Source organism: Doryrhamphus excisus, linkage group LG11 (assembly GCF_037039965.1).
Source record: "Doryrhamphus excisus strain RoL-2023G ecotype Guam linkage group LG11, RoL_Dexc_Guam_v1.1, whole genome shotgun sequence".
Lineage (NCBI taxonomy): Eukaryota > Metazoa > Chordata > Actinopteri > Syngnathiformes > Syngnathidae > Doryrhamphus > Doryrhamphus excisus.
The window spans coordinates 21262240-21277886 of NC_136367.1; the positions used below are offsets into that span (position 1 = coordinate 21262240).

General features: G+C 46.6%; 2 protein-coding genes across 7 annotated transcripts in view; both read right to left on the bottom strand.

Moving 5' to 3' along the window:
• Positions 1-497: 497 nt before the first annotated feature.
• On the bottom strand, positions 498-10817 carry phf20a (PHD finger protein 20, a). Of its 4 annotated transcripts, none has more exons than XM_058066533.2 (17): positions 10663-10817; positions 8976-9082; positions 7323-7494; positions 6974-7058; positions 6779-6852; positions 6136-6691; positions 5990-6040; positions 5634-5903; positions 5237-5428; positions 5067-5162; positions 4405-4560; positions 3577-3749; positions 3409-3508; positions 3139-3334; positions 2603-3044; positions 1860-2037; positions 498-1668 (listed from the first exon to the last, which is right to left on the bottom strand). In XM_058066533.2, the coding sequence occupies exons 1-17, from the start codon at positions 10786-10788 to the stop codon at positions 1526-1528; spliced, it is 3117 nt and encodes a 1038-aa protein (XP_057922516.2). In that variant the 5' UTR covers positions 10789-10817; the 3' UTR covers positions 498-1525. The 4 variants fall into 4 exon arrangements, with proteins under 4 accessions (XP_057922516.2, XP_057922551.2, XP_057922534.2 ...); XM_058066568.2 differs by lacking the exon at positions 10663-10817 and adding an exon at positions 10533-10636; XM_058066551.2 differs by lacking the exon at positions 10663-10817 and adding an exon at positions 9379-9532.
• Positions 10818-11312: 495 nt separating this feature from the next.
• The window catches only part of arhgap46a (Rho GTPase activating protein 46a), a 30249-nt gene continuing 25914 nt past the window's right edge, over positions 11313-15647 (bottom strand). For 2 of the 3 annotated variants that reach the window (XM_058066511.2, XM_058066502.2), the window contains exons 6-10: positions 15276-15349; positions 14070-14269; positions 13662-13753; positions 13423-13592; positions 11313-12342 (exon numbers count right to left, since the gene is read on the bottom strand). In XM_058066511.2, coding sequence (XP_057922494.2) covers positions 12148-12342; positions 13423-13592; positions 13662-13753; positions 14070-14269; positions 15276-15349 — 731 coding nt within the window. In that variant the 3' untranslated portion in view covers positions 11313-12147. The remainder of the gene's footprint in view (positions 12343-13422; positions 13593-13661; positions 13754-14069; positions 14270-15275; positions 15350-15647) is intronic. The other variant, XM_058066521.2, reaches the window with a different exon arrangement.

The window sequence follows — 15647 nt, forward strand, 5'->3', positions numbered from 1 at the left end:
TGAACAGGACGAGCACTTTTAACACCAGTGGTGTGAAATAAAGATATATTTCACTTTTTTCACGTCATGTGTATGGCTATGGCACAATTCATGTTGCTCCATCACCAGGCCGGTTGCCGGTTATAATATTGAGGGATTAACTGAGTAAAACTGCCATCAAATGCCCATTTTCAATCTGATTATGTAACGGTACAAATCGGCTATGAAACTATATCAAATATGGATGCAAATCCGTTTCGGTGTGTCTGTGCCTCTTCCCCCGTCAAGGCATGGCGTCGTCAGGGGAATGAATGCCATGCTCATGGGGCATGGCATCGGGAAAGGAATCAGCCGTGTTTATTCTGTAGCTCAGGAAACATTTAGTCACAGACTGCTGGCCCCCACTTAGATCCGATTGTGTAAGAGCCCAAATCGGCTAAGAAAACATGTTACATCAAATTGCAAATGATGCAACTTCAATTTTGTGACAGTAGCCTGATAAAAAAAAAAACAACAACTTTGCATTATGATTAATAATGATAGTTTATTTATGTACCAGCAAATGTGTCGACATTTTCCCTGCTCTACACCAGATAGTACAGTAGCTGAGGACATCTGTATTTGGAGAATGTTTTCAGGAAAGGGCATATTTAAATGAACATATTTACAAACAACCAAAGTATTGTAAACCAACGAGTGAAACTATAGTAAGGAGAAACAGAACAAGACATTTCCAGGTTGTCTACAGAGCGAACTGAAGGAGGGAGACGGTCTAGAATGAATCTAGAATGAGTAGTTAAGTGCTACAGCAGCAATAAGCAAACAGTCGGATTAAGGAATACTGTAACTGAAACACAAACAACAGCACACTGATGAGGAAACTGGGAGCGAGAGAGACGCGCCAGTAGGGACAAAAACAGAATCCACGCATGTCACCGTTTCTGTAAGAAGATACCTTTGATTGAGGACAAAAATAACTTCACAGTGCAGAAGAAAACCAAAAGCATCCAGGAAGTGAGCAAGAGATGGAAGAGTTTGACAAGGCTGTAAAGTGCCATTCCATAACAAGACGCCGTGTTGAAGATGACACTGTAACGATACAATAAGGGAACATTGCAGATGCAAAAACCGCGGCCATTTCTTCAAATCAACGGCGGAACTTAACGACAACCGGAATATAAAGCTCGTCTTTACTGCAGTGTGCACCGAGAAGAATACACGAGGACCTTTAGCTGTATGGCAGACAAAAGGCATTTTGTCAGGTTGCATGGGAACCATTGTGTCATCTGGTCCAAAGGACTTTCAATTGCATTTACGAGGTTACTCATTGTGTTTAATCCTGATTGATAACGCTGACCTTTCCCTTACGTGTTTGTGTAAGTGTGTCAGTAGTACACCTCCCTGTCGCATCCCATTTCACCGCGTGGAACCCCTAAAAAGGAGGAGAAACGGCCGCAAACTTCAGCTCAGAGACAACTACTGGACAACCAGTGTCGTGTCGTCCATTGACTGCGTGCAGTTTCTCTGCTGCTGTTCTCTGGCGCCCTCATGTGGAGCTAAACACGGCGATCTGCTGCACCTTTCCCAGCTGGGACATCAGCCGCTTCATGCGGTGTTTGAGCTGAGGCAGACGGGCCAGCGGCTCAGGAGGCTCCAGCTCCCCGGTGTAGTCCAACCAGCTTTCCAGCACTGAGGAAAAATATCAAATGTAACTAACCTCCCACCCATCTCTGCAATACATGAATCATTTGTTGGAAATATATTTATTTAGTCACGTATGCAATTTGCCTGAAAATACTCAGAGATCACATTTCAAACATCGAGTAGCTGCATTCCCTTCACATTTACCATGACGGTTGCAAATGAAATCCAAGGCTTACCATCCAACTCGCGCTCAATGAAGTCCATCCTGTGAGAGACCTCGTCCTGGACTGCATCGATGTGGTCCAGTAAGTTGATCTGCCACTGCTGTTGTGGTCTGGTGTCTGCAGTCTCGTCGGGGTGATGCCAGGCCTCCCTCTTCATCTCCACCTCAGACCAAGAGCTTCCCGTCACAGCCTGCGGATGTCCGTGTTGAAAAATGAAACCACACAGACAAACACATGCAAGCGACACAAAAGGATGACGCAACATGAATGAAGCCAAATGTAGACACCAAAGACGGGTTTATCTCAATATCATTCAATGAATGTAGTTCATTTTAGATGACAGCTTACATCTAATCAAGAAATTACATTTCTCCTAAAACGTAACAAATTTACTACACGTTCTTCCCAAGCGGCTGATTGCGTTAGAGATAACTGAACAAAGTTAACTTTTATTCATGTGGGGTGCTTTGTCCCCATCACTGTAGCCTATGGCCTCGTGGCTGGTGTGCTGCTAGCAAAACAAACGGGGTGTCCCCATCCGATATGAATAGCAGCAAAAAAAGCCAGATTATACCAAGCCGGCATCTAGAAGTGCTAAGTGGACGCAATACATCAAGGATGCATCATGAACTACGTACTCTAGCTATTTTCACTGACATACTACTGTTTATGTACACAACTATTGTAACTAAATTATTCTAATGACTGACGACCCCCCCGCCTCATAGCAGCAATCCCTTGATTGGAGAACCAACCTTGTTCTTGACGGTGATGGATTTGGGTTTGTCCGCCTCCAGCAGGCTGCCAAAACGCTGCTCTCGCTCCAGCAGCTCCTCTGTGCTCCTCATGCTGTCTTCCAGCTCCGAGCCCTGGCGGGTCTCCACGACCAGCCGCTGCTCCACCGCCGGGTAGTATGCCCACGGTTTTTGGTAGCAGTGTTCGCTGGTGATGTACGAGTCCTGGAATGACGGGAATGGGGACGAGGACGAGGATGACGACGAAGACGAGGTGGCAGCGGCCCGGCTCAGCTTCTCCAGGGCATTGGACATTAAAATCTCGCCTCGACTCATGTCCTCATCAGGGGTCACGGGAGAGGGAGCCGTGTTGCTGCCGCGGCAGGAGTCAGGGTTCGCCGCTGGCCTCGCGATGCGCTTCCAAGGTTGGCGCCACAGCTTCAGGTCAGGATGGGTGTTGCTCCTGAGGGGGGGGGGGGGGAGATTTGCTTTCTCCATTTTTGTTGTAAAAAACAACAACAACAAAAATCGGCTTCATGCAGCGCCCCTGGACTCACTGTAAAATGTTCATCTTCAGATGCAGTCCGTTGAGGATCTCCACCACATGATGGACATCTCCCAGCAGCTGGTGTGTGGTGGTGATCTTCTTGGAGTTCTGGTGAGAGTAGTTTTCATCCAAGAAGGACAAGCCGTACATATGGCCGTTGCTCAGCCACTCGCGGTCATACCAGTAGCGCAGACTCTGCCTCTGGCCTGGAAACCATTGCATCACAGGAGACATGGTCTTCAAAATGTTATGTCCAAGAACTGGATAAAAGGTTCCTCACCTGGGGGGTCTCTGCAGATATAACACGCGTATCTATCTGGAACGTTGTCTTCCAGCAAGCCCATGCACGCACCATGCTGCCAGCACAAACATTCTTCACACTGAAAATGACCAATTGTCAAAACAATGAAAGACATGAAGAGAATAGACTAAATCCAAATAATCCCACCTGGATCATGAAGTCGTTCTCTTCTTCCACCTCACAGATGCATCGTACGATCTCCTGGTCGTTGCTCACGGCACCAGAGTCCAGGCTCAGGGGTGGGGTGGTCACATCCACCCCATAGTCCTCGTCGCTCCACCCACAGCTGTCGGTGGACCAGTCACTTAAGCTATCTTCATCTAGAGCAGCGACAACATGCCGACACCAAAGAACAGCGATGACACAGCAGCAATGAAAACGACACATTCAGACCAGAATAGATAATATTACATAATAATAATAATAATAATAGATAATATCATTCTTAACGTATTGAGTTTATTTCATGTGTGCAATGCCAAACATTACATTGCTGGTTTTAAGCACAATTCAATTATTTTTGTACATTTGAGAAAACTACTTTGGCTTTACATTTACTATCAAAAAGATGGCATTTTTGGGCTTGGGGGGGGGGGGTGCTGGTGCTTCTTTTGTGCTACATACTCTAACTGCTGTCATGGAGACAATTAAGCCATTTAAAAGCAGTATGAGGAAATTGCCAATCTATAGTTTTATTTTATTTTATTTATTTTCGGTCAATACTGCAACGTGACGTGCCACCCAGCAATAAATATTTGTGGGATACATGCTAAAACGACGAGTTAAGGAACAGCTAAGCCATCATCATCTAAGCAGAGTCCTGCGTGACATGAGCATTTGGACACGGAAAGCAGGCGTGCTGAAGCTGACAGGCAAGGATGGAAGGAGAAGAATGAAAGGGCTCGGAGGCCATGGGACAGTCACACGCATACAGGGTACAGGGTACAGGGTACACACACAGTCGGAGATACCCACCATCCACATTTATCAGCATTGAGTCGCTGTATCCGGGCCTGCTGGGGTAGGCCTCAGCCTTGTGATTGTGTGAGGGGGGATGTTTGAGTGGCATTTTCAATTTGGGTGGAGGGCACAATACTGAGATGTCAATATTCTCCTCACTACCTGTGCAGTCTGTTAATACAGGGAAAGGAGGAAGCAGACGTAGAACAAGTTTGAAAAGAGAGTTCATTTGACATATGCCCTTTGGGGGGGGGGGACAAGCATGATGGAACAATGTGATCAATTGGAGAACAGTATCACAATTTAGATGTGCTGTACCACATTGGAGGTTATCATGTGACATCTGCGGAGGGCATACGTATAACATGCAAAACAGAGAATATGGCGTGAATGTGTTTTAGTTCTTATCAATTCCACAGCACTACAATCTGCATTTTAATTACCGTGAATTAACCTAAGAGATGTGAGACAACATTGTTGGGTTGGCTTAATGCGGTGAAGGGTCCAGTCGCCAATGCAACACTTCTCCCACACACAAAGGTTCAGCCACCACACCAAGAGGACAAAATGGAGGGCTTCCACACGGTGCAGCCAAGCCACTTCCACAATGTGAGTGAGTGCACATGCAGCGTAGCGGATGTTTGCAATGCGGCTTGGTGCGCCAAATCCCCGCTTACCAGACTGGACTTTCTTCTTTTTCTTCCTCTTCTTTAGCTTGATGCGGAGGAAGTCCTTCTGTTTGGGTTTTTCTTTTGGCCTCTCTTTGATGGGACCTAGGAAAGTTGTCAAATGTTAATCCCGCCCCCCCAATAGTGTGGTGGTTCCTGACGGGAGAAATATTGCTGACCGTTGTCGAAGCCGCACTTGTCTGTCACTTTATCCTGCTGGCACCCGTTTCTGTCAAGCTGGTTCTCCTTGCTTTTCTCCCTCAGTAGCGCCCTCTGCTGATGGCCATGTGTGCTGATTGCAGAGGGAGCGGACGTGCGTCTGCCCGCAGCCTTCACTTCACCTCGAGTGGCTGCAGCAGCTACGACGGTGTCTGCGGAAACATGCCAAGCGTCGGGCCAGTTGAGACGGCTGGTACAGTAACCACACAGTAACCAATAACGTTTCCGCCAGTAGACAATGAGTGTTGAGAGGAACACAACCAGTTCAGAAGCAGCTTAATCTGCTTGATTAGCACACTGGTGCTAAATTCCTCCATTTATCCAATTAGAAAAGACAAAACTCCCAACAGAACTCACGCATAGAAGCAGAGATGGTTCGCCTTCTCTTTGGGCCGTCCAAGCCGGAGCCGGCGGCCTGCTTCTCCGACGCCCTGGTCTGGATGCTCCTGGAGGGGCTGCACTCGGCCTCCAGAGGTTGCTCCTCGCCGTGGTAATATTTCATGTGGTAGTGCAGCAGCTTGGCTTTACGGAATGACTTGGTGCAGCCAGGGGCGCTACACTTGAAGGGGTTATGGTCCAGGTTGATGGAGAGTACGGGAGGGGGTTGGTTTTTGATAACGCGGTACACTGCAAGGTGCCACGGGACAAGTCCAGCATGAGTCAGGAGCTTCCATTACAAAGTACCGAAAGCACACATTTTAGGATGTACTCACGTGGTTCTCTGCTGAATCTGTTTGGATTGTGGAAGCCCTGCTTCCTCACCGCTGTCAATAAATAAAAGTCACCATCTTTCCTTAGTGTCCACTCGTTCTACTTTCACAGGAAGTATACATTCCTTCTTTAGTGTAAAAAGACTTACGCTTCACAGGCTGAGGAGGCGGCGGCGGCGCTACATCCTCTGAGGGCTGAGAGCTCTCCGATTGGATGCTTGGTTTCTGCTCCACGTCGCCATTGGAGTCTGCGGGCGCGGGCTGGGCGTGGTCGGGCACCGGTGTGTATGGCTTGTCTGTGTCAGGATATGGCTGTGCTGCGCCCGCCTCAATGTCCGCTTCCTCCTTTGGCACTTGGCCATTTACACGCAGCTCCTCATCCTCCTTATGACAGTCAGCGGCGCCATTTGTAAGCCGAGCGCCTGCTTCTGCATCACCGGGCTTCTTCTGGTCCGCCTGAACTATTTTCTCCTCTGCCTGTTTCAGAGCGGGGGAGGGCTCCATTTTACCATTTGCTCTCTTGTTTTTCCTGTTCGCCATTCTGGCTTCATGCTCGTCGTCTTCACTGTTGCTCTCATCCTCCTGGTCAGAGGTGCTGCGTCGAGCCCGCTTGGTCCTGGGGTCCCCGTTCACTTGGGGCCTCCTGCGGTTGGCCACTCTCCGAACCATATTTCTTTCCAAGCTCCGAGGTTTCCCCGCACCTCTCTGTTTTTGGCCGAGCAAAGACACCGGGTTAGGAAATGACGTAGTCGAGTAGCAAGGCCGGGTTTTATGGATATTTATCTCAAGTACCTCTTTAAAAGGTTTCACGTGTATTCCCTTCACTGTCTGAATGACGCCATCAAAGAACCTCACAGTGTACGATGCTGAGCAGGACAATAAGAGTAAATAGTCTTCATCAAAAACAACTACTTGGACATATTAGAAATGATACGTTTACTCCACATGGAACATACAGCATGTCATACGCTCTGTGAATTCACCCACCATCTTTATTGACGGAGATGACTTTAGCAGGATAGAATCGGCAGTCAGACCAGCTTGCCAGGACCTTATCGTTCACTTGAAAACCCTGAAAAACAAAACAAACATTTCAGCCCCCCCTCAACACAGTATTGTCTACTGCATTGAAATGAAGGCGATGGGGTCGGATTTGTTGCTATGGTCCCCTCACGTAGGCTTTTCAGAAAATAGACAAATCATTAAATTCAAAAATGTTTTACTAATTGTTGCATATTAATCATATTTGCCTGCTGCATCACTAGACTGACTAACACAGGAACATGGCGTCACGGAATAAACAAAGAAATGGAAGCCAACAGCCTTCCTGACTTACAGGCCCAGGAGCGTCGTCCTGCAGGCCTTGACGCCTCAGCTGGACCCTCTCCACGGGTCTCAAGTACGGACTTGTCCAGTCAAACCACTCGTCGTAACGGTGGCTCCACTGACGGTAATGAATCAGCACTTTCTCGTCATCGTAATCAATCTTTTCAATGTTGGCAGCATACCTACGGAGCAAAGGTAAGCACATATTGAGCCCTTCATGGCCCAATAAAAAGTATATGCAGTATATTCTGCTGCTTTGAGGTTACTGGATAAGATACGAGGGTAGTAATATTCTAAAAATCACTAAACAGTCATCACTTCCTTATAGCGGGTGGTTGATTCCTTCCAACGATATGTACGTATACGTAATATATGACTCAATGTTTATAAACAATATTTTCATAGTTTATGACTTTCTAAATACAGTTTAACATTATTAGGGCCCCGTGGACATGACATAAGACCGCTATAGTCACAGGTCACAAGCGAGTGATGCTGGGAACGCCGAGTTCAGGTAGGATAGCAAGGTTTATAGTGTGTGTAAAGCACTTAATGTGCGGTTCCAGTCCTGCCTGGCACAACGCTGCTCCCATGTTACGTGTATTATCATTCACAGTAGCCATAGTTCACAGTCTGACAGACTGAACAAGAAATACCATCACGTTTTAATCTTGGGAGATTTCGAGACATGAGCTCTTGTGACACCCTTATTAGCTCCAGTACAAGAATTTTGACCATGTCCAAGTCCATACGGTGGAAACTGTTTGAGGATTTGGGCATGCATGCATGAGTTGGTGGAACACAGTTCCGTAGTACGATCGCACTACAACGCTTTCTCCAGCAAAACACCATAGTCCATTTATCTTTAGTACAATGCTACTGCGTCAAGTGGAGTCACGCTACTTGACGCAGTCTTCATTGACACATGTGCTGATTCAGGTATTCACAAGACAGTGGAGTGGGGGGGGCAAGCCGTTCAGTGTGGTTGGCGACTTACTGGTCTGACGTGCATAATACAGTCCTTTTTACGTCAGCCAGAACGGTTACATGAAAAAACACAAATTATTTTTTAAACACATGTAAACACCTTAATTAGATCATGTCTGACTTTGGATTATCATGCCTAGATTATGCGCCTGGAAACCAGCTCCCTCTTGCAAGTAAGTGCAACCATCGATCCGTCAATCGAGCCTGCATTGTGCGCACGCGTCCGTCTTGATGGCAGGATATACGGTAACCCAGAAGTGGATCCCTCACACGACGGTGGGACCTTGGTTAGCATCATTAATTAGTTCCAGAAGGAGAATGCATACGTGCACCTCGTGTAGTGATCAATGACTGGACCCACGAAAATACAAGGACAATTATAATTCTACCTTGTGCAAGTCTGCCTGAAAGAAAAGCGGGCATGTCGTTCTTGTGGTTAGTATTACGGTGTAAACAATCACATTACATGAGGGCTTCCTCGTGGCTGACTGATACGCCTTCGAGAGCGCTTTGATATCAACTTGCGATATCATACCGCTGATTCCAGAGGAACAATGACATAATGCAAAGTACGAGTAGCTACAGCAGACAGAGCCAAAAACTCGATGCTGTCCCAAAAGGCGTGTAAAGCAAAAGTGAATGTGGATGGAGAGGAATGAACGAGGCCATGACTCACCAGTGTTTGAGGCTATCTCTGGCCTCAAGCTGAGCTCCCACCTCAAATGTTATCCCTCTTCTGTTAGGGGGCGTCTTACTCATACTGCACACATCAAGGCTCTCTTCCTGTACACACACACAAACACACACATCAGCCAATGAACGCTCCGTTAAAAACTACAACGACTTCCGTTAAGCTACTGGTAAATGATGCCTCCGCTGACTATTTATTTACCATTAAATCACTACCACTGCATCCCAATTGAACAACTTGTGAGGAGAGTGTCACAAGGTCCCACAAGGTTTTATTGCTGATGCAACACAGCAAGGGGAAACTAAGATGCTAAGGTGAGCCAGGCCCCTGAATGATAATGAGATGAATTACAAATATTGTTAAGGTTCAGGATCAGCGTCCCCCTCACCTTAGAAAGGAAAAAACACTCCACCATAGGAATCAAGCATGTCCAATGATAGATGGTGAGTTCAGCAACATCATTGCACTAACCAGCCCCATTGTACGACTATATGGCAAACATTTGATCCATCTTCTAAAAGAATCAAACAAAAGACCACGCTCCACTGGTAACGTCCCGTCGTTATATAAGGCACACCGGTCAAGGATGGTCTTTTGTGGATCATAGACGATGACCAAGCCCTGCCCATAATAGCGCGTCTTACGGGTGACATTCAGGGGACGAGTTGAGCCACCAAATCCATATATGGATGTAATAAAATAGCAATATCTTACGTACAAGGGACAATGCAGACAGAGCAAGTGTCTTTCAGCCTAACCTACAAACCGGATGTCGCCACGCGCTGCTCGGCCCACGTGTTCACTCACGTTCAGACACAATGGGAGGCGATGCTAACAGGCACTGGCATTATGCCGACATTGTGATAAAAAACATAAAAAGCTGAAAAGTGTAAAATGACCAAATTCTAATGAAACATGATGTGTTTTATGGTCGGACCAAGGACGCTATAGTGGCAGCCAGACAGAAGCCCGGCCACACAGGAAGCGACACGCTAGGATGCCACAGCCATGACCAAAGACACGCGATGACTAAAAAACAGGTAACTACAGGAACAATGCACTTGTGTGTGATATCATCGATTATTAATCGATTACAAAACGTGCGTATGTGTTTCATAAACACTTTGCATAAGGGCGCTATAGGACGCCTTTAAGTGTTGTAACCATATACTTATTTGCTGTGTTGTTGGACATCTTAGCCAGGACGTCATACTTTTATTGTACGGTTTTATAACCAGTGGGCGTAACGTTTGCGGACGTAAAGCGTGACGGCCAATAGGATTGGTGCATTGAGTCTCGTCTGGGTTGTCTGATTGGCCAAGCGGCTGTCACTCAATAAACGCGCTGGGCCTCGCGCTAGGCCTTTACTTCTCCATACTTTTCTTGCTAGGAGCGCACGGCGTGGGAACACAAAGCCTTCAACTTCCTCAAGTATAAAAGCTCACAGCCGCCCAAACGGCACCGACATGGAAGCCAGACAAGATCACACGCCGGCAAGCACACAAAATATACCGCGTATGACCCGGATCAACATCGTCTTACCGACTTTGTCGCATTTGTTTTGAACTCAAAAAGCCGACATGCGGCATCAAGCCAGCTACGTTGTTGATGCTTCCACCCAAAGGCTCTATTTGCCAATTATGAAGTCAAGAATACAATCCGGCCGCCTTACCTGTTCCCCAATCACGTTGTGTCCGGGTGGGTATAGAATAAGAGGCGTAATCCTTCCGAGAACAGGTACCGCCGCCTCCGCCTGCCTGCTTCGCAGATCACGCAGTTGAATTTCTCTCCGTTGCATTCACCACCGGCGCGGGCTGCCTGGCTCGCCGGTGCGCATGCGCGGGCAACGGTCCCTGGCGTCACCCTCGAGTATGTGTTGTGATGATACGGTGAACTACAAAAACATAGTCAAATACAATTTTATTCCCATTTTAATGCATTCGAATTATGCATTCATTAATAATGCATTGAAATTATTTCGTGTGTATACCAATGAGAAAATTCATGATCGTTCTAAAAAGATTGAATACTATACAGTATGTATATTCTGTCCACAATTAGCACTGAATACAGTATTAGTATGTACATCATTTACTGCTGTTGCTTATTTTTGTTTCAAGTAAATTACGATAACGCTGAGGTCAGATTGGGATCCACTGTACGTCAAACAAGACAATTTATTTTGAGTGAAATGCTGTATGTGCCAATTTGTAATGTGCAAGAAAATATCAAATTTGACTAAATTATGAGGTAATGTTCAGTTGGGAGACATTAATGGTGTTCATTCCCATTTTCATCTCTCACCATTCCAAAAAGACAATACGTAGAATTGAACAAAGCTTTATTTCCCAACAATTGTTCCATATTCATACAAGGAGGTACACCATACACACACACACACACACACACACGAGTGGTTTGAGTCAGTCCTATGTTCAAAAGGCAGGCGGTTACAGCAGAACAAAAAACAAATGACAAACTTTTTTTAAATTTCTCTCACAGCCACGCTCACCCTTAGCCTTCATTTTGGATACACTTGTAGTATTAATACTATTTACACTCTGTATGTACACTGGGAAAGTCCTGGAAGACTCACTAAGCTTCATCTACATTCTCATAGTGCTTGAGTCCAACAACACTCCCTTCTGGGGGTGTCGACATGTTGATGTTTATTCACGTAGCCCCCCCCCCCCCCACCACCCGTTTTATCCTAAGACCTGAGCCACAAAACACACAGATCAGAGACTAAAGAACACAAATCCAACTGAAAGGTTTCTGACACAGAATCATGGTTGAAGAATTAAGCTCCCACATCACAAAGACGCAAATTAAGAAAATCAGCAAACCTCAATAAAAATAGCTTTCTTGGTATTTCCCTCGTATGGGACAAGACCGGTGACCGGATGAACTACTTGGGAGCACCAAACGACACGACAGAACACGTGATTGATACCACAGAAGTTAAGCATCGGCTCCATGGGTCCAAGTACTGGATGAGCTCAGGTGGACTCCATGGGTCTAAGTCCTCTATGTGCTTACTTCTGGTAGGAAACAGTTCTTTGTCATCACACGCCTTTGTGAACAAGATGTCATGTGCGAAGGGTTTCCAGTGTTGTCGGCAGAGAGACGGCGAGGACCCGGCGGGGGCGTGGTGAGCCTACACCACCCCTTCAATGAAACCGGTGTCCAGGTGAACTATCAGCATTCTCAGGAAGGACATCTCTTTGCGCGTGTTCTCGAAGATGATGCGCGGGTCGTCTGATTGGCATCGGAGGCAGTTTGGGGCCATCACCATGGCCAGGTTGTTCACATCCATCTTGGTTATGGCCACGTTAGACGGCTGAGCAAACACCTGCCAAGATGCAAACAATAACAACGCCATCAGAACAGGAACCAAAACGCGTCGTCGCTTGTTCTTAACCTTTTTAGCGTAGATAAACTTGTGTGAACACCAGTATCTTCCTCGGGTTATCAACTGCAAACAGTGTAAATGGTTAACACACCGGCTGATCTCGACGCCCTTCAGACTTATGACGTTGTCCACGGAACAAAGGAGAAGGAGTGATGATGAAATATCCTTAAACCTACAACAGTACCATTAGTTGGTGCCAGGCATTCAATGAACAAGAATCATCGTTCCACTGTTGATTCTTGTCTTTCCAGGCAAACCGTGGCAATGAAAGTATGAGATTGAGCTGTGATTCAAGGCTTGGGCTACAGGGGGCAGGCAGCCTGCTGGTGGGGGTACCAAGAGACCAGAGGAGTTGCCGAGCCTGCACTGCCTGCTGTGAAGTATACGGCGCCATCTTGGAGACGGCAATATGAAAAGGCTGATTTGTCATCCTGCTGATATCACAATAATCTGTTATCTAACCGAGCTGCTGCGTCGAGACCACAATGGCAATAAAAATCCTATGTCATAAGGCTTATTTTGGAAGTTGAATTTCAACAACACATGGCGACGTATAAGAGAAGAATTATCCATATGACAGCCTTCAGTCTCCAACTTTTCATTTAGAATTTTTCCATGAACAGATCCCTGCTGAGCTCTTATCAAATGCACTTCTGCCACCGTGTGGCCGTTTTATGCATTACATTTGCTCTTACTCGTTAATGCTTTAGTGCCTCTTTTTTCCTCTTAATGCTTTTTGCCTCCTGTGCAAAAAAATAATTCAAAAGACATATATATACTATACGTTGTTGGGATCGGATGTGCAGGATTATAAAAATGTTGAAATCGGACCGGGACTTGATGGTTGGTGACGTATGTGAGACTAAACTTTAGCAGGTTCTTCTGTATTATATTATAGTATATTACATTTTATGTGCTATATCACATAATGGATGTTGTTTCAGGAAAATACGAGTACTGCAACTGAAATAGTGACCTATTAGATTATACTGATATCAGTCCAAACAACAACACCTGTACCTGAAGGAAATGGATGAAGTAGCAGAGCACCAGCCTGTTCAGCTCAGGCAGAGACTGGACCACAGCAATGGCGGCCACCGGGTCATCGCAGTTGTTGACACACTGCTTATAGAAGTTCATGGGGATGAGGGGCTCCTCCAGCTCCCGGTACCACAGCTTCATCAGGGAGGCTGACGGAGACATTGTTCAGTACCCGGGTACACAAACCCCATCTGCCACGTGACAGCATCACTCCTCACCTGGAACATTGGGATCCGACAGGTTCTCGGGGATCCTCCATTGGTCCACTTGAAGTTTCAATGCGTTGACTTCATCGATGTCGCCGGGGACTCTAAAAGAGACGGACGAGAAGCACGTCGGTTACTCAACGTGGCCACAAGAGGGAGCCCTCGTACTACCTTTACACTGTACTTGGACTATGAGAGCAGAGAGTTCCTGTTGGGTCTTATTCTGAATTTGGGTTAAAAATAACAACATCTAATAATAGAATGTGATTTGGAGAAACAGATGACACATTATGATGCATCATTTGAAATGGTGCCAGACTCCAGGGTGCCACCTTCAAGACCAAGACCCCCTTCCCATTTCCCGGACTCTCCGTGTGTTCATGTAGAGGCATGAATATGGCCGCCTTGGGAGTGGCTTACCTGAAGATGCCCTCCGTCTGAGCCCCACCCAGGGCAAGAACATACTGGGAAAGTTGAACTTGCACCCAGGGCAACTTCCTGTCTGGGAAGAGTTCGCTCTGGCGCTCCATGACTTCCTCCAACGAGCTTCCAAACAGGGATGGGGTGATGATGGCTCGCCGACTGTGGTCCACCTCCTCCAAGGTGGGCTTCCGTAGCCCCTGGCAGGCAGCAAGAAGGGCAAAGAGTGACAGATTTACTAGCTGACAATGTCAGGAACCATTCCAGCAATCATGGCCCGTCTACAGCTGCGGCGGGTCTATGTTGGCGTCTACCTGCGACGCTGTAATTACGTCTCCTACTATGAGTAGCAGTGTGACTAGAAGATGAATCACACGCGTGGAAGGATCAACTTTGACAGCCGTGGGCCGCAACACCACTTAACTACACACGGATGTCCTTGAAGCTGTACGAGTTGGAAGTGAACCACAACGTCTGGGAAGAACATGGCTGGAAGTCGTTTTGCTGATGTCAGACCTCACCTGTGAGCATCTACAGCAGGGCTTCCGAATATTTCCCAAAGGAGTGCAGAGCAGAAAAACGGAAAGATGCCGGAGCCACTTTGATGTTCTTCATTAAAAATGCCAACATTAACCCGAGGCGAGGTTCCCATCCACTACGCAGATACAAATAAGTCTTCATGTTTGTCTTCTAGCTGCCTAATGTCATTAAAATCCAAATAAATTACAAATCATGTAGACCCAATAAATCCATTCCAGGTAGCCAAACGTATTCAAACGTTCTATATGGAATATGTACAGTTCTACAGGCAGGAAAAGCAAAAGGAATAGAAATGATAGGATGCTGTTCCACATGGAACTTCAGCAGCAGGTCAAATGTTCCTGAAACCTTCTGTAACGTGCCCCCCTTAAAGCCTCCCCCCTGCAACATCGCATCCAAGGAACCTTGACGTTACAAACCAGCTAACTTGGTACTTTGGTGTTCATTGGCCTTTCTTACCTTCTTTATCATAGTTCTGGCACTTGACTGTGCAGCCAGGCTAATCAAAAGGTTCCGTGTGAGGATAAGCGGTAGAAAATGAATGACTGAATTAAAGGTTTCCCTGGCTGGATTCTGTCTATAGTGTCCCAACTGTACATGAACCACTATTCAGATGACAGGTGAACTATATTTGGGAAGATCAGGTGGACTGGACTCCTGTTGTACCTTCTTGCCCCCCGTGATGGCCACCTTCTGCAGCTTCCGATGGCAGAACTTGGCATATGTGCTGATAGGCAAGCCTGTTGGTTCAGAGAGGAAGGGAATTCAGCAACGAGGCAACGAGGCAACGAGGCCCCTCGGGCAGGCATTAGTTGAAATACATTTAAAAACATGAAAAACTAAGTGAGTACAAGAAGACATGAGGTACGTTTCCCACAAATGTCGAAGCCGGTCGTAGAGGCAAGGAGTGGTAATTGGAGACATGTTGACGGGGTGATTCCAGCATATGGGGATTAGGGGGGGCCTGGTTAAAGTGTCGGCTTGAGAGAAGATTTACTGCTGGTCAACAAAAGCTTTAGACAAAGAGTCCGCCTACAC

Bases quoted from the DNA above. Each gene is read 5' to 3' on its own strand.
- phf20a (XM_058066533.2), bottom strand. From the start codon at position 10,788: ATGCAACGGAGAGAAATTCAACTGCGTGATCTGCGAAGCAGGCAGGCG. The intron at 7,059-7,322 runs GTAAGTCAGGAA...TTTGTTTTTCAG, and splicing joins AGGACGACGCTCCTGGGCCT to GGTTTTCAAGTGAACGATAA. The intron at 2,038-2,602 runs GTTGGTTCTCCA...GGACATCCGCAG, and splicing joins CCATCACCGTCAAGAACAAG to GCTGTGACGGGAAGCTCTTG.